This window comes from Anomalospiza imberbis, chromosome 1 (assembly GCF_031753505.1).
Source record: "Anomalospiza imberbis isolate Cuckoo-Finch-1a 21T00152 chromosome 1, ASM3175350v1, whole genome shotgun sequence".
Classification (NCBI taxonomy): Eukaryota; Metazoa; Chordata; class Aves; order Passeriformes; family Viduidae; genus Anomalospiza; species Anomalospiza imberbis.
In genome coordinates this window covers 118330131-118352031 of record NC_089681.1, presented here as the reverse complement: position 1 = coordinate 118352031, position 21901 = coordinate 118330131, and the positions used below count along the sequence as shown (strand labels likewise).

At 37.2% G+C, this 21901-nt stretch overlaps 1 protein-coding gene across 5 annotated transcripts in view; it reads left to right on the top strand.

Annotated features, from left to right (window-relative positions):
• The first annotated feature begins 3119 nt into the window (after positions 1-3119).
• TAX1BP1 (Tax1 binding protein 1) overlaps positions 3120-21901 on the top strand; it is a 55897-nt gene continuing 37115 nt past the window's right edge. Inside the window, exons 1-3 of one of the 5 annotated variants that reach the window (XM_068208135.1) lie at positions 3120-3338; positions 6193-6375; positions 20129-20231. In XM_068208135.1, coding sequence (XP_068064236.1) covers positions 6199-6375; positions 20129-20231 — 280 coding nt within the window. In that variant the 5' untranslated portion in view covers positions 3120-3338; positions 6193-6198. The remainder of the gene's footprint in view (positions 3339-6192; positions 6376-20128; positions 20232-21901) is intronic. The other 4 variants (XM_068208127.1, XM_068208144.1, XM_068208152.1 and 1 more) reach the window with 4 other exon arrangements.

Below are 21901 nucleotides of genomic sequence, written 5' to 3'. Positions count from 1 at the left end.
TTGACATATATTCCTTGGAGATTGTGCATACAGATACAAAAAGAGAGAGAGCAGGGATTTTTTTCAGCCTGTAGAAGAGATGGCCTCAGGGCCTATTGCTATCTACAACCAGCTAAGCAGAGGGTGTAGAAAAGATGGAACAGAATTCTCTTCAGAGGTGCACAGTGAAAGAACAAGACAAGAGACAAAACTGGAACACGGGAAATTGATACAAAGAAACATTTTTACAATTAGTGTTTTCAATCATTGAAAGAGGTTCATTAGATGACAGTGGAATGTCTCCATCCATGGAGATATTTGAAATGTGACTGGGCATGGCCCTGAGCAACATGCTCCTTTGAGCTGCTCTGGACATCCCTTCCAACAAATATGGTTTTGATTACAAATATAAATATATATATATATATATATATATATAGTATCATTAAAAAATACTTGACATTCCTAATTTCTTTTTCTTTTAAATATGCATAAATACTGGCCAAAAAATGATATTATGTGTTTAAAGTACATCCTGGTGCACATGAAAACTGTACCATTTGTGGTAAACAAACCATTTGTGGCTTGAACAAAACCAGTTTCCTGTTACTGAAATCAGGAGTTGGAAAGCTGAAAATCAAGGCAGAAGGAGATGGGATTATTGTCACCATACCTGTAATAAGCTTTTCTAATTAGTGTGTTAGTGTTAAGAGAATCTCAGAAGAGCAAGGTTTTGTTAGAAATGCTGATATCAAACATTTTTTTGGTTTTAAATATTTTGCAGATAATGCAAGCAAGGATAGAAAAGTAGTGTTGGAAGGGTTTTCTAGTTTTGTTTGGGTTTTTTTTTCTTGTTTTCTTTCCGCTCAAGAGCAAGTTTCCTGAAAGATTTATATTGCATGGATGAATTTCATGACATAGTATCTGTCCAGCAAATCAGACTTATCAAGGCACTCAATCATTAATTCTCAGCCAAGTGCAAGCATCACTGGTTCCAGTCACATTTTTCTTGATTCAGATCTTTGTACAAGGACATTTATTATTGATTCTGGGATCACTGTGCACCACTTGTCCATTTTGGTCAAGTATTTAATTTCTTGACATGGTAATAAAAAATTAGAAAAGGCTCTGCAGCATTTTCCTTAAAATATGTACAAATTCTACAAGGATAGGATTGGCATCTAAATCTAGCATGCAAAAGCATACATGGGAACACATTAAACCACACATTTATTTTAGTCAGAAATAGTTTTATATTATATATATAACCACCATTATGTGGTTAAGATAGCAAGTTTATTAGTTGAAAAATACATTCTCCTGAAAATTGTGGAGAAAAGTACAAGAAAAGACAAGATAATTCTTGATTTATTTGTCCTATTGTTATATTTACACTGTTCGTGTAAATGCCAGCATTTCAGTAGTTTTTTTTTACCTCTTCCATATGCAGTAAGCAATAGAAATAATAACTGAATTCTGAATTATGAGTAAACCATAACTGCCTTTATTGACTGAATGAACATTTATTAAGTGAGCATGGAAATATCTCAAGTTTCTTAAAAAACTCAGAACTGAGAAGTATTTTTTTAAAAATTAGGGAGCAGAAGTGGGTTGTTTGTTTGTTTTTCCAGGCATTCACATGTAAAAATTTTGTTAGCTGCAAAAGAAAAACTTTATTTCAAATTTCCCATCATAGTCCCATAAATCTGCATTATAATGGCTTTAAAAGAAAGCAAAACTACTTCGTCTCACCAATGCTGATATTCCCCAGCTTGTGACTGTAAACCCCGAGTTCTTCCTAAGTTCCAGCCCACATGAGAACAGTGTCTTGTGACTCTTAGACAGCCCTTTATCACATCATACAGAGCAAAGAGCAGCAGAGAGAAGAAATGGAGGGCTGAGATAAGAAGGAATAGCTCTTCCTACCTCATTACAAATATTTATTGCTGAACAAGATACTGGTTTCATTTTCCATTACAAAAGTTCATCTGGTCTTACAGGGCAGATTGCACTACATACACTTCTTGTGTCTTCTAAAATGATCAGGTAGTAGTATGCAGGAAATGTATTGCTTATATCATTGTGTCCATGATACAAGAGATTATTCATTGTGGCTACAAATCAAAAGATAATTTAGTAATCTGTGACACACCTTAAGACACAAGACTGTTTTCAGAAACAAAAATGCAAGTACAATGAATAACCATAATTACTTAAAGACACTTTCTATGCTCCAGCTTAGTTTCATTTCTGTTATGATTGACCATGAAAAAACAGGTGAACCAGTCAGAAACCTAACTCAGTAATTCTAATGATTAATCATATTATTTATAATAACACTATGTCTCTCCACATAACCTGTTTATTTAAAATATACATAAAAACACATAAGAAATGGTAGCAGCAAAGAATTTAAGATGACCTTGAAGACAGTTTGTAGTGGCAACCAACACTAGGTGCACTGGTCAACACCGTGACTCTGGTCAGTGCTCTGTGAGCTGCTTTTGGATGAAAATTGAGAGGAGCCTGTGAAATAGTTGCGAGCATAGTCAGAAAAGCCTTAACGTCCAAACCATTTAAATCCAGATTGTTTTAAAACTATCAGATGTGGTAAAAGGTATTAATCATGTATAAACTTGTGGCAACTGAAGTGATTAAGGTGGTGGAGTCACATCCCCTAGAGGTGTTCAAGAAACGACGTAGCTTTCAGCGCCATGGTCCAGTTGACAAAGTGGTAATTGGTCAAAGGTTGGGCGCAATGAGCTCAAAGGTCTTTTCCAACCTAAAAGAATGAGGTTGGAATTCTGTGCTTCCCTGGTTCTCCGAGTCGGTGTTGTGTTTGATGTAACGCCCCTGCATGAAGATCCGCCAAGGTATCCAGGCAGAAGCCTGTGTAAGCGTTTACAGTCGCTCTTATCTCACCCCTCCGTTGCCCTGGGAAGACCTGCAAGGCTGGCAGATTAACGGTGACCTACAGGGTGACGGCACGCCTGTGTCTTGACGTGGGACGGAAGAGGAGATGATTAATTCGGGGTAAGTGGGTGCGACAGAGGTGATGTTGTAATCGCGGACAAGACGGGAGGGCGCCGTGGGAGCGCTGTACGGAGGTAACAGCAGCCCGGTCGGGCACACGCCGCGTACAGCGCCGTGCCCGCGTCCCCGAGCCGCACCGGGGGTGCGTGCCTGTGGGAAGCGGAGACCACCGGGCGGCTCTCCGGTCCCCAACCGCATCCGAGTCGGGGCCCGCCCCGTGCGGGCAGGGCCGGGCTGGAAGTGACGCGGGCGGACGGGCGGAGCTGCGTGGCGCTGGTGGCGGAGGCCCCATGTTGATGTCCCCGGTGCCCTCCGCGTCTGCCTAGGTAAGAGCTGTCCGTGGCCGGCTGGGGGTCCGGGCAGGGCTGACACGCTCTTTCCCGCCGGCTTCCAGCCGCTTCTGGGCCGGGCCGGGGCGGCCGGGCCGTGCGGCCGCGGTTCTGCGCCACCGGCCCTCGCCAGCTGTTCGGGCCGGCCGTGGTCGGCAGGGGAGCGGCGGGGCCGGGCTGCGGGAGTCGGCGGGGCTCCCCTGCCCGCGGGGGAAGAAGAAGGCTCGGAGCCAAGGTGACCGCGTCGGGCAGGTGGCGGAGCAGCGGCGGGGAAGGGGCGGGAGGCGCGCAGGTGGGGGTCGGGGGTGTCGGGGGCCCGGGACCGCAGCTGGAGGACTCCAGGAGGAGCTGTCTGGGGTGGTGCGGCTAGTCCTGCTTTTGTTTTTCCTGCTCGACGAGCTTTTCCTCCTTTTCACCGTCCTTTCCGCTGTGCAAAGCCAAAACGCGTCGTTTAGCCTTCCCGTGGGAAGCGCTTGTCATGTCAGTAATGAAGCCTGTGCGTAGCTCTTCCTCCTCCTCTCCCGTTGCCTGGCCCGTAGCTGTGAGTTAAGCAAGCAAGTACCCAGCATCCCCATAACTATCCTTGAACTGTAAGTAATCTGAGCATCACCTAAGCTCCGGGGATTTTCCTGCCAGGCAACAGTAATCCCAGATGATTGTGCTGGTCTGCACGAGTTAGATTTGTGAGCAGTTCTGCTTTGGGGTTGGAAACCAGTCTACCTTTACTGGTTCCGCTAGGGCTAGTGCTCAGCTGTGGCAGCTGACAACCAGTGTGCACAAATGGATAATTTTTTCCCTTTTGGTTGGGGTTGTGGGTTTATTTTGGGTTTTGGGTGTGTTTTTTTTTTTTTTTTTTTTTTTTTTTTTTGGTAATATGTGCTTTGACAGAGATGTACAATTTTAAAGACAGATTTACTGAAAAAAATTCAATTGGTTTTATTATTAATGCTGTGTTTACTCTTTTTGTACTTATTCTACCTAATGAAAATTACACTATCTCATGTCAATGTTATTTGGCTAAGTTACCGAATTAGTAAAAATGAATGAATTTGTTGCAATTGAAAATGACTAAGGTTATTCATTTTCTTTTAGAGCCATAGAAATTGCTGATGCATACCATTTGTAGTTCAGAGTGAAACTGAGAGATGCCTTGAATGTAATCCTCTGTTTTGAGATGTGTGGGAATTTTCAGGATTTTACTGTGCTGTAACATTTCCTATTCTGGACTCTGAAGCTACATAACTGATAAGATTTATTGTGTACCCTGTTGTCTCTAGAAAACTGTATTTTGATCTTTACTCAATTTCTTGTTTGTGGAAGTTCCTTTTTTTTCTTTTATATCTATAAATCTTCACAAGCTTTGTATTTTATCTTGTAACGCGTGTTGTTCAGTATACAAAACTGCTTTTTATTTAACATCTGATACACTGAAATGATGTCGTGGCTGCCCACCCCTATGTACTTCATGTGTTACTTTAAATTGTGCAGTAATAAGCTTAAAATATCGATGGCTTAAAACTAAAAAAGCCTTTTGTATTTACCTTTTCCTTTGGGTGATGGATACGTGTTTACTTCAGAGTGCAATTTGTTTCAGAAAGCATAAGGTCTTCGCTACTTATTTTTTAACTAGTGAAATTTTAAAAGGCAGGAGGAGGTACAGAAACACCTTTTCATATTTGAACTACTTGAGGCTTGCAGTGGCCTGTCTCCTTTTGGTTTTGCTTTCCACATGTATCTTCAATGAAAGTAGCATATTATGTCACACACTTGGCAGTAACCTCTTTCAAGGTTTGAATGTGCTTGGTTGGTATAAAATTACTTTCAACAGCAATTGCAAGAACAGGGTAGCTCATCTTTCCAGAAATGTCAGATACATAAGGCCTTAAATCCTCCTAATATCAAATGTTTTGGCAAAATGTTGATTATACAATGGAGTCAGACACTTGAAACTTCTCAGTTGCATATTATTCTATTTTTGGCAGATATTGCCGAATCTGAGGAAGGGATGTTCTTGTTCTGCTCGTGAAGCATCTTGTGTTACTGTGGTTGTAGCACTATGTATCCTGAATGAGGTAGTAAATGGAAAGCACAAAAGCTTTTGCAGTCCAACTGATTAGTGTTAGTCCCTTCAACTGTGTGCATACTTCAATGTTCCTGCTATCAATGCAGGCCATTGTTTATGGTAATGAAGCTAAACACCAAGTATGTGTTACAGTGAGAATAGTAAAAGATGCCCACAGACTGCTAAACGGGGGCAGGAAATCTCTTGAAGAAGAAGTAGGGAAAAAAGCCAGCCCAAACAAACCCTCCTGTTTACATAAACTTTCTTATTTTTAAAAAAATGTCTTAAAATGGAACTTTGATGCTTTTACTGAGAGGGGAGGAAAAACTTTATGTGTAAAAATGCTGTGAAAAGCACTAAGCAGTACAGATTTGAGAAAAGTTAAAAGCAGGGAAACTACAGAACTTTTGTTTCTCCTTCTCTGGCACGTCTAGAACCATTAAGAATCTTTCATTAAGTTAGAACTCTGCTTTGTTTTCACACCACTGCTTTTATTTTCCACTTTCTGACACTGAGATATAATACTGGGGGCATTCAGCTGAGCAATGCTTTCTCTCCATCTTGATGTCATTGCTGAAATGACTGCTCTTTTTATTCTGAGAGGTGGTTGTTTTGGAGAGATGCTGAGGCAGTGCACTTTGGTGAATTTAGTCTATGGCTCTCTGTTTTCAGAACAGGGCAGCTAATTATTAGGCTTTTCGACTAGATTAATTTCTACTAGATTAATTTTTGTAACTTCACTAGTTTTTCCACTATGTTCAAGTAACAACTTCTACAATTTTGTTACAGATAACCATGTCGTCCTTTCAAGAAGTTCCGTCTTCAGCTAGCACTTTGCAGACATCCAATTTTGCACATGTGATTTTTCAAAATGTTGCGAAAAGTTACCTTCCAAACACGCATCTTGAGTGTCACTACACTCTGACCCAGTTTATCCATCCTCATCAGAAAGACTGGGTTGGTATTTTCAAGGTAAGTTATGCTTGTTCTATTGCTATTTTTGAAACATTTGCTTGCTCTCTTGCAAGTTAAAAAAATAAATCTCAACAACAGTACTTAAGTGATATATTGGTTCCTGCTGTTAGAGTGTTAGTTTTGTAACAAAGACCAAACTGGAGACCAAAACTAGAGGAGTGAGTCCAGCTGGAATTCTGCTGGAATAAAGAGAAGGTTTAATGTGTGCAGAATTAAATGGAAATTATTTGGGAAGAGATGTGTGGTTACAGAGTGATATTGTGGACTGAGTGAAGAATGTGATACTGTGTGTGAAATGTGTGTGCAAAGAATGAAAACTAAGCTGAAGATAACCTGACCCACAACCCTGACTAATTTTTATTGCTAGAACAGGATGAACAGTATAGATCACTAAAATTTTTTTAAACAGATCCTTGGAAAAACGATACTTGGAGATACTTTCAAACATTAGTAAAGTTTCATCTATGGGATTAGAAATTGATTAATTCTATATCTACTTCTGATAAGACCTTGATTTATGTATCTTTGTCAGTATAGCTCCTCATAGATGATGCTTAAATTCCTTATTTGCATTTTATGTAATAATGTTTTGATTCAGGCTTTAATGAAGTGATGCTTTGGCAGCGGGGAGGGGAGATGGGTGGCAGACTAATTTGTTACTGGAGCACTTTTCCCATACAACTCAGTTCACTGTTTAAAAATGTAAATGATTGACTTTGTTGTAATCTGCAGATTGTGAGTCTTTATTCAAGCTAAATGACTCCTCTGCAATATAGAAATACTGTGCTGTGTAACAAAGCAGAAGTGTTGTTAATGCAATGTGCACTGACTGTATAGTCACTAAATTGTGCCAGGGAGGCATTAGCTTACAAACAGGCACATTTCCCTAGTAAGACATTTTTAAAAATAAGTGTGTATGTGTCTTATTTACAAAGTTTTGACAAATGATGTAACTGAGGAAACACTTTAATGTTTAGTTCATGGCATTTGTGAAATGTAAAAAAACCCTCTTTATCAAAATTTTATAGATGGTTCTGTTTATATTGCATGTAAGCATCTTGAAATTATTGAAATGCAAATATAATGGCTTTGTATGTTGGCCTAAGTGAGGGAGGCAATCAGGCAGGACTCTAGAATTACTAATTAGGTAAAAGAAAAAAGAAGTTGAGAAACAGTTTTTCAGTGATTACACAAAATACTGTGTACAATGTACAGGTATCTGATTTCATCTTGACTGTGATGATAATTTTCTTAAACTATTGATGTTCTACTTTATTCTGCTTTAACAGTGGCAAATAATACTTTTGCAGTCATTTGAGGAACATGTTGAGCTGGCATAAGGTAGTGCTACTGTTCAAAGAAACATCTTTAATGCAGGGTGGCTTTTTTCTTGTGCTTCCTCTTTATGTGAAATGAGATCTTGTGTGGCAAATCAAATTGAGGTTAAGACCTCAATGGTTTTGTGACTAGATGTTTAAAATGGAATTCCCCAACTAAATTTCCAGTTTGCCTGATACACATCAGCATAAGGGAAGGAAGCATTGCAAGATGGCAAGAATAAAAATGGTTTTCTTTTAGTGGTTATATCAGCTTACACTAAGTGTTGTGAATATACTTAGTATGGTTACAGTACACTAAGTTAAATTGAGCCAGCTGTCTAACTATATCTGTGTCTACAAATATGTGTGTGTAATCTTTACAGTAAAATAAACTATGAAACCTAGTCATCTTGGGATAGATAATAGAAATTGTTCTGTGATCTGAATGTAAAAACGAATGACTTCTAGAGAATTGATTGTTCATGAGCAAATAAAAAAGCACCTGGATGTGGTTTGAAACCTAATGAAAGCAGAAAGGGGTGTTACTATTTACTTCTCTTAAACACATATGTAGGTTGCAATGCATGGTTAGTAAATTGAGCCTATGATTAAAAAAAAAAGGACAAAAGAAAATCTTGACTAATTATGAGAACAGTAATTAATGATCATCAATATTGGCTGGTATGCAGTGAAAGTGGGGTTTCTATGAGAGAACTCAAAGTGTTGATTCACAGACTGTTCATGTAGAGGGAATAAAGTTCACTTTGTCCTTTTGAAGTGCATAAGTTGCTTAGAAAACAAATGTGTTCAAGCTGGTGTCATTTAACCTTTGTCTGAAATTGCACAGAACGTAACTAGTGTTGCAATAGTGGACAGAGGAAAAAGGCACCTAGTTAAAAAAAGAAATTAAAAATCTCAGCCAAAACCCAAACAAATAGTGGTAATTTCAGATTGGTGTAGAGAATAAATATGAAGTAAGATTCTTCCTGTGCTCTGTGAGCATTGTTGTTTTTGGTTCTAATGTTGATTTTTGTTGAATTTTAGGGGTCAGTGGCTTCAGCAGTAATTTATCTTGTTTGCTCTACTGGCTGGATAAGAATTTTTTGTATTGAACTGAAAAGAAATAGGTAAAAATTAGGTACCTTTTTAAGTAAATGGTTTTTATTTAGGATGCGAGTGCATTTCTTCAGCAACAATAATGCCTTGAGTAAATATTACTTATATATATCCTTATATTACTGCATTTGTTTTGCTTGTCCAGCTGTTAGTGCAGCTGCACAGTGAAATGGATCAGTAGGGTGATCTGCCAGGAAAATACAGACTCTCCTCCTTCAGCTTTTACCATCTTATTTCATAACTGTCTTGGTTCTTCAGTTTGATCATGGTGTGGTGCAATGGACAGCTGTGCTGGTGTCACTGTGATAGAAACAAGGGGACTGGGAAGATGTATATGGGAAGGGCTATGCCTGCTTTATTGGCATGGCTGCTTAATATGGAATGACAGTTGAAGCTTCTTTTTCAATATGGAATGACAGTTGAAGCTTCTTTTTCAAACTTTTTCAGAGTTCTCTTCTTAATAGCAACTTACTTGAAGTTGTGAAAGTTAAAGACTCTACCAACTTCTCTGCATATGCTGTAGGTGAAATGTGATTATTTTTTTGTTCCCAGTGTAAGTTGCTAAATGTTGAACTTCAGTAATAATGAGCAGAAGGCTCTTTGAGGTGGCAGTAACAGGTTTAAAACTGTTCCCAGGCAAGTAATTTTGTATTGCTTAGAAAAATGGAGACCCACTGTTCATAAACCGAAAGAGTAACGTTGCATATAAGAGAATTATTTCAGGTGTACCAGTTTTTTTACAAACTAGATGTATTTAAATGCATACACTAATTCTGGGATTGGATGTCTGGCAAAAACTGGCAGATGTAGGAAGTGCAATAATGAAGATATCCTTTAGAGCAGAAGTTCTGCGTATGCATTTTTTTATTGGTTTTGTGTTTATTTTTCTTACTTGTCCCCTACAGGAGAGGAGTCAAATGCAGGTTTTGACTTAGTCTTAAAGTCTGTTGTCTGTCATTGCTGCTATGTGTTCTTTTGCTTTTATGATACTCTGGAGAGTCAACTGTAATCGAGTACTAAAAGGTCTTGATGAGTTTTATCCTTGTGTGTTACCAAGGGAAAAAAAGCATTTTTTTCAGATAAGTACTGGTGTAGTAGTTGGCATGGACATCTGGAGCCCAAGTTCCTCTACATGCAGTTTTATGAGAACCTGAATTTGAGATCAAATTACTCAAACCCTCTACTGAGGCCTTCTGTGCAGGATAATCTGATGGTTCCTAGTGTGGAGTCAAAGGTGAGAAGACTTAGCATCCTTGATTCATTTCATAGGAGGTGATTCCTAGAGTGATCTAAGACCTCTTTATTTGTTTCTGCTCATCTCTGGTTAATCAGAATCTGGAGAGGCCTTTAATGTAACCCAAATCTAAACCTTTGAAATGAGGAAAAATAATGAATGTGTGCACTACATCTGGTTGCAAAACTGGCCTGTCTGTAGGTAGTCCTAATTTCCGGCTAGGGAAGTCTACATCTCATGACTATAAAATAAAATAATCATATGGCTGAGTGATATTTTTGCATTTTTAATACATAATGTCCAGATTTGCAGAAGTGTTTGAAAAGCCTGCTTGGTTTCTAGGAAGCAGCGCCTACCTCTTTGTCTGGAGCTTATGTCTGAAAATAGGGCTGTCAAATGTTCAGTACACAAGAGATGCAGGTTTACTCCACATCTCAAAGGCACAAAGAAGGGCTCTTGTGGGCTTTATAAAGATACCGCATCAAAAGAGTAGTGTTAAAGGTGTGGGTGCTTGTGGGGTATATCATAATACTTTGTGAATTTCTGAAGTTATAATTTAGCTGAGACAAGCATGCTGGAATGCCCTGCAATATCACCACGTAATCAATCTTACATATGTTACGTTAATGACTTTGGTCTTATTGTGTCATTAATTAACTATTCCATCACAACTTTTCTGTTCCTCAGTTCTAGTTGATACATTTTTCTGAGTTCTACATTGCCATTCTTCTAGGATAGACAAGTTGTAGGCATGCTTTGGATATTGACTGTCTCAGGGTACCTCTAGAGAAGAAAAGGAAATAATTTCTTTCCTAATTTCTGTGTTTTTAATGGCCACAATTAAAAATTAAAAATTGAGTGCCGATGTTCTGGCAACCTAAAATATGGAACAGCTGAGTAACCAGAATTGGGAAGATCTTAGTAACTTACTGAACACAAGAAGTGCCTCTTGCTCAGAGAGAGTACTCAGTGTTTACAAGGCCACATCTGTGCTACTGTTTGTGCAATAGTGCAGTGTGTGTGTTTGTATGCAACTTAATTTCTGTCTTTTCAATGTCCCTATTTATTGAAGAACTCAGAATTAAATTGTCTGTGGTCAAAAACTTTTGTAACACAGTTTGACACTGGATGTGATAGAGACTTTAGAAACAACTTGGTGTTTGTGTTTTATCAAGGCAATGTACCTATATCTCTGCATAGTACTCTGGGTTATTTAGTCTCTTTTGGACTGCAAATAATAGTACAGCTTGTGTGAGTCATTTCAATATCCTGATTTTGTTGTAGATTGATAACTTAAGCAACAATTACTTCCATACAGATTACATGCTGAAGTACAGCAAAACATCTGGATGTGTTATTTGCCACATGCATATAGAAATACCATTTTTCTGGCATGGAATCATCACTGCACAGCTGGCCATGATAGATACAGGAATGTGCAGTGCACGGTATGTCCTGTTGTTAAAATAGTTGGGAAAAGAACTATTGGAATTCAAAAAGTTTTTGAGAATTGCTATATCTGATTTAGAGTGATTCTGTGGATTTCTGGTTTACTTTCTTTGAAAAGACAAGTAAACAGTACTTAGCATGAAAAAGAAAGACCCTGGCAACAATACTTGCTATTTCTATATGAGATGGAGAGAAGGATAATCTGGGTTTATGTGATGTTACCTTTGACAAGAAATTGTAACATTTTTTTCCAAGTGTCAGTAATTTTCTAAAACTATTTGGTGCGCTAGGTTGTAGAATTGTCACTACAAAGTAGTAGGTACCTGGTAACTATTTTGAAATAAAGGATTGTGCTAATTGATAGTTCTCATATGGTAGCAAAGGAATAGTTTACTTAAACCCCACCTGCTCTTTTTTAATACATTTTCATGCTTATCTCCTGAAGTACATAGTAGCTTTGTTACTCTTTGATCTGTCATACATTTTTTTGGACAGTAATTTACATATGTAACAGGTTTATTTTTAGGGAATTCATATTGTTTCTGTATTTATTTGATTTATACCTAACAGAGGAAGTTGATCCTGTGGTCTAGGCACCCTGTCAATGTCATTTTGACACATTCCTCTGAACTATGAGGTAGAAATATAACCAACGAGTGATGATCATAACTTAGGATCCTGATAGTACCTTGATACTGCAACAAATACCATATGTTTGCAAGAGTCCAAATTAATGTACGTGTTTGTAACATTCAGCAGAGATGGACTTCTTCAGGGCTGGGACTGAAAGAGCATTTTGAGATTAGAGCCTTTCATGAAGAATCTAGAGTACTTTGCAGCCATCTTCTACCCGAGAATGTCTCAACCTTGGGGCTCCTGTTGTGTAACTAATTTTAATCCCAGCGTGAGTAGCAAGGTTATGTCTGAAGTGAAGGCTTAAGCATCTTGGCTAAGTCAAAATTGCATGTGGTATAATATGATTAGACATAGTAAAACCTCCAGGGTTTGACTTTGCTTACTTATTTTGAAATGTCTCTGCCTGAATGTTACTACAGTGTACTTAATACTTAAATAAGTACTTTTCCTTATGTCCATGTTCTGAAATTTTTTGTACAGTTTGATTCTTTCAGAACTGCTATCTAGATACCATTATTTTCTGATGATGCCTGTGTTCAAAAGTACATTGCATCAATGGCATGTCAGTGTTGTCTTGGTAATTTTGGCTGGTATGGGCTTTGCTGTACCCAGATGTTTTCATTTTCCTATCTACTAGTTGTTTTAGAAGAACTTGGTGTTTGTAGCTGCCTGTTGTAGATTATGTGTTACAGTAGCACAGACATTGCTGTCACTTTCAAATAACATGACTTTACTCAGGATTATGGCCCAAGCCAAGCCTGCTTGGAGAAATCTCTTCCTATGATACTGGTCCCAGTGGTGTTTTGCTTAGACACCTGTGCTTTCTGTGGTTTGGGGCAAAGTAAATGTTTCTTACCATGTGAAGCATGGAAAGGCTGCTGACTTACCCTTGTCAGTAATAATTAAACTGTATAACATACACCTACTGTATGTAATTTTGCTTCTTTCAGAGGTAGCAATTGTCATCTTGCAGTATTTAGGGTGCTCTGCCAAATTTCTTTCTTAGCTATTTAATTTACCTTTTAAATTAGAAAAAAGGTTTAATTTTTACTCTGATAAATTTTGTGGTCAGGTTTTTTTGTCTGATTTTTTTAAAAACTGGATTGTAATTATGTATCTACAGTAAAGACCTGCTGATTATGCCCAAGTTGGTTCAGCCAAACAAATGTTTTCCAAAGAGGTGTTTGCTTCTTTGGCTTGTTGATGTTGTGTAGATGGGTCAGGCACTGTTAATATAGCAGAATGAACACTGCTGTTCTTTCAGCTGTGTAACAGCTTTCTGAGGCCAGGGAACAAAATGCCAAGTGAGCCTCCCATGCTGATGGTCTTTCTTTAAGGCACCCTGTCTCCAGATGGAATCAGCTGACTTTACCAAGCGATTATAAAAGGAAAGAAATTTAACAAAATGGAAAATCAGAAAAAATTTATTTTCCATGTTAATCTGAAACTCAAGAAATGAAAACAAAGTTGGAAATAATTTTTACACTGAAAACACTGTGGAGTTGTAAAGTAGAGCTTTTTTGCCTTAGAAAAACTTACATTCTGTGTAAAATGAAACAGATGAGAGTTGAGGGAGATACAGTGAAATAAAATGGTTATTATTTTCCCTCAGGTATTGGGTAAACTCATTATTGCCATACAGACAGGCACTCCTTATTCATGCTCCCTCTCTCATCCTCCCATTTATTTTTCTACTTGGCAAATTTTCTTCAAGCTATTCTGTTGAAACATACTGTGGGTGAAATGTAAATATGGGAAAGCTAATCTCATTGTGTGATGTGGCATTGCAGTAAGAAAGGGGCTTGTATCTGTGGGGCAACATAGAAGAAGAAAAAACTTTGTGATGACTGCATGTCTATTTGTCAGTAGAAGGAAAACCTGTCTAGTGTGAGTATTATGGGACAGCTGAGCTGTCCCTACTTGCCCAGCCAAATTGCAAAGTACTTGGTGCTGGGCTCTTAAACTTTACCAGACTTGAGCATTTCCACTGTGGCTACTGAGTTGGCTTATATGACTGAGAAGTGTTTATGATGTCCTAAATAGAAATAAATATTTTTGCTCAAAAGTGGGAGATAAGACTATCGTGATTGTGTTACTCTGTAATGGCCTATTAAAAGTTTACGTTTTATGGAGGGAAAATTAAGTAAGGTTTCAGTTATACATTGTACATAATAACCTAGCCTGGATATGACTTTTTTGTGGGATAAATTATGTGTAGTCATATTTTGGTTTAAAAACATGGCTGAGAAGGTGAAAATAGGATTTGGTTTCTGGATTGTTAATCTCTTAGTTAACTTCTGGAAGGAAGGCAAGAATGTTTGCATTTATGCACAGCTATCTAATTAAAAAAATGTATTTCAGAGTGGAGTTTGAAAGAATTAAATGTAGAGCATGTAGAAGAATGTGTTGAGTAGCAGATGAGTTATGTCTAACTCAGTTGTAAAATGGATTTTTCTTCTTTCTGTTGCTTTAGGGAAGTTATGTCATCTAAGGCTTACATGCTGTTTTAACTGAGAAATAAGAATGTTTTTTATTTTTTGAGTTTTGAACTCCAAGTAAAATATTTTCAGTGTTTTCAGTGAATTCCTTAAAAAGTAGTGGTATCAGCACAGTCAGTCAGTGCTGATGGCTGCTGTGCTCATCAGATGATGAACCCGAGTTCAGGCTTCACAACGAGTAAAGTGTAGTAAGTGTAGTTTGACAGGTAATTCTTCATTTTTCTCCTCTGAACTTCAGAAGTTTTTGTGTTGGGAGTTCTTCTATAATTTGTGGTGTTTGTGTGCTTGAATGTGGATGTTGTAATGGTTGCCATGGCCTGTGCCAGGTTTTTAAGCTGGACTAATAAACTGTGCCTGTTTTCATCTTCCTGGCTCAGAGAAAGTTTTTCAGTGTGTCCTATAGAAATTTCTCATTTACTTAAGGTTTCTGATAGTAAGAAAGTACTACTGTGCATCAGCACACACTTTATACTTTGAGTGGAACTTGGTTTCATGTTTGTAGTCGACTTTTTGTTGATTGTGGTTTTTTGTTGTTGTTGTTGTTGTTGTTTTCAGCTGATATGTGAAGTTAACTTTAACTTTGATTTCATATTTTGGTACATAAGAATGTGTTCTTCATACCAAAATAGAGCTGTTAACTTCACATGAGTCTTCAACAAGAATTAAGTGTGGGTTTCCACATCTTTCCCCTTGTTACCGTCTTTTGACAGCTGTTATATTCCAATTAATGTAAATAAATATGCTTGGAACTTCATAAATTTTCATAATTTTCACAATTTTCATAAATTTTTACAACTTGCTTAGTAAATGAAAAATGATACAGTATTATTGAGTATTATTGAAAACTTAAATATATTTTTATACTGGACAAAATTTCTCTCAATGGCTGTTTTTCATTGTTTTGAATTTCAAATGCAAGAATGAAACTTTCAAATCATTCTAACAAGCATTTGTTTGTTTTCTATATAATGTTTTAATGAGAAAAGGTGCTCAGTGTTAGGCATATCAGCTGTTTGGGCAGTTGAAATAGTCAAACTCCTGTTCTTATCAACCAGAGAATTGCAATAGCCACTTCCTCCTGTCAGTGTAGTACAGGCAAGGTGTTCACATCAAGTGGGCTCTTGTGGGGGATCTGGACTCATCTCCCATTTCAGAGACTAACTTGGAAGATAGTCTGTATTATTGGTAGTAGGTTTTGTTGGTATCATCAGCAGTAACACAAATAGTCTAGCTTTTCTGATTCTGAAATGAAACTATTTTTCTAAGCTAATATACCCGATGTTGCTGAGGATGCTGTTTGTTTTGCTTCCAAAGCTACAGGGTTTTATTTATCATATAAACTCACTGTGGAGCTGCTGACGAATATACCTATCTTCTCTTCATAGTTTTCATTTTTTATTGATTTACTTTGTAGCTTTTGCCACTAGTTTTAGTTTCTCAATTTTTATTTACTTTCCCTTAAGCGGTGTTAAATTTTATTCATATGGTTTTAACCCTAGTTAAAGTTTAGACATCTGTTGGTTTTCTTTCTGAGCTGAAAGAAATACCTATGTCAAAGATCACATTTAAATCATTGCTGAGCCATCCAGTGTGTGCTGTAGTCTTAGATCTGTGATAGTGTAACCTGTTGCCATAGAGAAACTTATGACTATGTATATGTATGTATATAGCATAGTAGTTTGTAGTTTGGAGCCACTGTGTACTCTGTACTAGGCTTATTAGAGAGAATATTGACAAAAGATAGAAAGTACTAAAATAAAAGTTTATTAAAACCTGTTGATAAAAAAACTGATTTCTTTTGTTTTTTTAAATATCTACATCCTACACCTAAAACATGGATTACTTAAATTGGTTTTTATTTTATGCTCAGTATATCATTATGTGGCTTTGCTCCTTGTTTGTGCCATCTAAGAAATAACCTTGTGGAATTTAATGATATTTATTGTTATGTAGGAAGGATGTTGAAAAATGTTACTGAATTAACTTGCTTGGCTGCAGAATACTCACCTTCCCCTTTTAAAATGTATTGAGATGTGAGGAAGATGACATTTGTTCATATTTCCTTCTCTGCATTGTCACATTTTGACGTGTGCAACGTGTAGCAGGGAAAACCCTCATTTTCTGAAGTTCTGTGCAGTGACAAGAGCTGTTGGGCAATGCACACCGGCTGATATCTTGCATGTGCCCATTAAGAAAGGATGGAATTGTCATAATCATAAGAGTGTAAGACAGGGAGCCTTGCCAGGGGAAAGAGATTCTGGATGACAGAAAATGCGGGGAATTTTACAGGAAATACTTGTGGGGCAAACTTCCTTGGGTATTCCTTGCTAGCTCTTGATGTGTCACAGTTTTCTCTTTACCAGTAGTCCACAGATTACAGTTATACTTAAAAATACAGCACCTGCTGAGAAACAGACCAGGAGAGTTATTTGTTTTCTACATAATTATTCTTTTTGTTTGTATCGGTATGGCTAAAGTTTTAAAACCTTTAAAACTTAAAACCTGGACCTCAAAAAAACCCTTTTGTTGATTACTACTGCAGGTAGGGTATTGATAAAAACAACTTTTGGTTTCTGGATAAATCACTAAATTCATGAATCAAACAAAAATATAAAAAGATAGAATTCTTGGAATAAACTTTTTATTGTCGTGTTTATGTTCACTGGATTTTGTTTCTTCTCTTATGTTTTCCAGTGTTAATTATCAGAAGGAACAATGTTAATTTAGTAATGAAAATAGCATTAGAAGCAGTGTGTGCGTATTCTGGTTTTTAACAGATGAAAAGATTATTTCATTTCTCTACAGTATTTGTTCTGGAGATGAGAATATAGTTTCTTTACTGGAACGAAAAAGATGATGTTGAATTTTCACTCACCGAGAGCTAAATTTAGAAAACAGTGTGCTTTAGTTTAGGACAGCAAATAATGGTATATGCTTCTCTTTTCTGAAGTAAAAGCAAGGTCAGAATAAAAAATGGGTAGTAACGTCTGAGTTGGATTTGAAGACATGACTAATGTGAAAATTTGCAAAATGTTTCCTATGAACTTTTGTCGAGAAAAAATTGCTTTTACTGCCTTCAAGTTACTGGAAGAGTTTTCCTTGTTATTTCTGAGATATCTAAAAATGTGGGAACAACAGCACCAGGAAGTCTCATTTCATTGACATTTTTAAAAGCTGCTTGATAGGAGATACCATAGAACTCTTCTTTGCTAGGAATAGGCCTAAGACGTAGCAGGTGATTCCATTATAGTGGATGTGTTGAGCATCTGCACTACTTCTCTTTAATAAGTGTTGCCTTACAGAAGTGGTGAGAAATTCATCTGGTTTCACTGTTGTTAATCTGTGTTTTTTGAGAATATAAGAAGGGCTCCATCATCTTCAACATTAGTTTCTTCCATATTTTTTAATAAAAAGTGAAGAAGTGAATGGATATCTATGGAATAATCTATTCAGATTTTTTTTTTTAGTAATGCTGTGTATTAATTTCCGTACATGAAATGCATGCTTATATACATATATAATTGCTGCTTTGCTGTTGAATTACTTTTACCTCTGATGTTCTTTTTACCTTTGCCTATCTAAACATGTTCTCCTTTTTTTTTTTTTGCTTTTTAAATTGAAAATTCCTTTAAAACCCAGCTATTAATGCTTTTGAAACACACTGCTGCAATGTATTCTTTATAAAGAAAGACTTCTAACTTGGAGTTTGGAAGTGTTGCCTATTGAAGCAATGAAAATCATGATTGGTAACTTAATATTTTCTTGGTTGTTGTGTGGCTTTTGTGTGTGGGTATTAGTTTTTTTCTTCTTCCTCTTGAAACAGTCTTACCTGATAAAAATTGGGAAACAATTTATTCCCTTTCCATCTCTTAATTCTTCCATCACAGTATTTCCAGTTACTGATAAACTGTACGACACCTAGCATTTGATAAGTTGTTGGTATTTTCTTTTTTCATCAGTGGACTAAATCAGATATATTTATTCTTTTCCTTTGCCATTATGCTATTACTATCAATATCAATTTTTTACACAGTTGCTTTGGCTTTCTGGTTCAGTTGCATGTATTTCAAGCCTGTTGGGATGTATGTCTTCAGAGGGTAGAATCGTAGGCTCATAGAATGACCTGGGTTGGAAGGGATGTTAAAGAAGATGTAGTTTCAAGCCTCCTGCTTAGGGCAGGGACACCTCTCACTAGACTTTGTTGCTCAGAGCTCCATACAGCCTGACCTTGAACACTTCCAGAGATGGGCATCCACAGCTTCTCTGAAGTGGCTCACCACTGTACAGAACTGCACTCTTAGGAAAACTCTGAAAGCAGAGGGTTTTTGAAATTAGCAGAAGACTGTGCTGACTTATCTGAGTTATGTTTTCATGCAGATCTGTTTTTTTTTTTCTTTCCAGACATAGCGTGTATGTATGAGAGAGTTAGCATGACGCTGAAATGCTGGTCGTTAGCATTGCAGAAGTTGTCAAAAAAGTTTGTGTCAATTGTGATCTTTTCAGTAGCATAGAAAGCTGTGGTGGTGAAACAGCAGGCTAAAGGCCTACAGACTGAATCCTGACTTGAGCTGATAGAAGCCATGAGAAAGCTGACAGCTCTTCATGAGAACAGATTTCTGCAGCAGTGAAAAGCAACTTGTTTTCCCTGAGAAAGAGCTCTAGGACTGTAGAAAATAACCAGCTTTCCCTGAGAAAGAGCTCCAAGACTGTAATAAACACTAGCCACCTGTATAAACTGTTTTTTTACGCAGTTAGAAAAATGAAAACTATCTCTCACAAAGAACTTTTCCTGTGCATACACCCCGGGGATTTGAGTGACCAGTCAATACAGAGTAACTACTTGTTGCTGACCAATGAGAGTCAGACAGGGATGGTCTTTAAAAACCCTGTGAAAAGAAACGCGCAAAATAAACCAGGACTGATCCTTTCCTTTTCACACCATAGAGCGTGTCCTGCATCCTTCCATCCTTCTTTATCGAGCGCCACAGAGACAGAAAGCTTTTTTTATTCCCCCCCCTCCTTTTTGTTTTATGATGAATCAGTTGGACTGTGGACACAAAAGAGTCAACATTGGCAGAACCTACACTAAGGAGATTTCCTTACAAAATCAGGAATTAATCTTTTTGTATTTTTAATATAGAAATGTGTATCATTATAGAAAAAAAATGGTACCAAATAGTTTAACATACAGTGAAAACTGTCTGGTATTTTACTTTATATAGACCCTTTTATTGCCTTAGACCCATTTACTGCCTTAGGTAACAAGCTTAATAAAATTAATGCTAAATCTTTGACGTGCTTGTTAAAATATTCCTGATTTGTAAACATTGTTAAGTATCTTTTTATTGCATTTTGAAGCAGAAATATGCATATTACAGTATGTTGTAAAGGCCAGACCATGATATCTTAACTGTGAATATCAAACTTCTCTGTTTAATGTTTTCTCTTTCTGTTCTTAATTTTTTTATTCTTTTTTGTTGTGGTTTATTTAATTTTAGGTTGGTTGGAGTACAGCAAGAGATTATTACACATTTCTTTGGTCACCTATGCCAGAAAATTATGTGGAAGGATCAACTGTTAACTGTGTGCTGACTTTTCAAGGTGAGTATAAGGCAGTGTCTATCTGTATTTTCCAGCCTACTCAGCTTTTTAAATACTTATCAGTTCGTTTAAATGCTGAGCATTGTATAACAGTTCTGGAGTTTAAAATAGATAAATTGGAGGATAATTTTCAACATTTCACTGTGTTTTAGATGTCAAGGAAAATTGTAAGGAAAAGTATGTGACTTAGTATGTTTTTTACATAGTAATGGCAGATATTCATGACTGATGGAGAAGCTCTGTTGGAAACTATTAAAATACAATAAGTGACTTCATTTAATCATCAGCAGGTTTTTAAAATCTTGGCCTCTCTTAGTGCATTGTGTCTTTACATAGTCTTCAGTCCCTGGACTTTAAACATTATCAATGTGAAGTGATTCTTGTCAAAGAATAAATAATGTAGATGATGGCTTCATGAAGGTTCAGAGTAGTCATAGAGTTGCATGGGACCTTTTGCTGCAAGGAATTGATGGAAATGTCTGAGGCTGTTAAGAAAAGAATAAGGAAGAAACCATAAAATGTTATACCACTGTACAAGTCTACAGTATAACTACATTTTCAACATTGAGTGCAAATCATACCCTCTCCCTCCCCTTTGCAGTCTAGTAAAGTGCAAGAAAGGAGATCAAAATTGAGAAATAGCTTCTCTGTAAAGGTGTGGAGTTACAAAGATGAGAGCCAACTTGTTAAATAGAAAAAGGGACGATGGCTGTGAGTTATGACGTGGGAAGTTTATGTCCAACATTAGGAAGAGCATTTTTACCATGGAAGAGTAGTGCGGCTCTTGAAGAGGTATCCTGGTTTGGAAGGATGAGAATTCCATACAGATGTTTAGACACAGCCACAGTAATCTTAGGTGCTGACAACAGCCTCTGGAGTGGGAAACCTGACAAAGTGACCTTCCAGACTTCCTTCAGCCGGGTTTTTCAGGCTGGGCAAGGGAAATAATGTGAAGTGACCGATGTCTCTAAATTCAGCTACACATGGCATGAGTGGATTAACCATTCTATATATCCAAATAAATAGGAACCATTGATGCCAATGGTTCACTACCACTACCAAGTCACTTCCACTACCAAGTGACAAATTCAAAATGGAGGTAGATTTGATACTTTTATAACACAGTCAACATGCAGAGCTTGTTGCCACAGGAGACGTCAAATGTCAAAAGTCTACACACATTCAAAATTTCATGTGAAAAGAGCACCTCCACTAAATCAATGCTTTTCTGCGTACAAATAGTGATAGCTTTGAGTTCAGTTCTTTCTCTTGCCAGATCTTTTTTTATTCTGGTGCTTTCAATGATGATCATATCCACATGGTCTTATAACCTGATAACCATTCTATAACCCTGAAGTTGATTGAAAAGTGTGTGTAGAAAAAAAAAGTGTCTGTAGAAACTGGAAGGAAATAATTAGTTTCTTTTACAGTTACCAAAGTTCACTGAATGAATGAAATTGGGTTGGACTGAAACAAAAAGTAATCTAGAAGAGTAGAACTCTTCTGTTAAATAGAACTGCCATTATCAGTTCTTTGTACATAGAAATTTTGCCACGCATAAAGGGACCAAGTATCTCTGTCCCATCTGTTACATTCCATCCTGACAGATCTCTACTTTTATAGAGCTGCCAGATTGAATCTCCATTCAAACAGTCTCCTGGTTGTGTTTG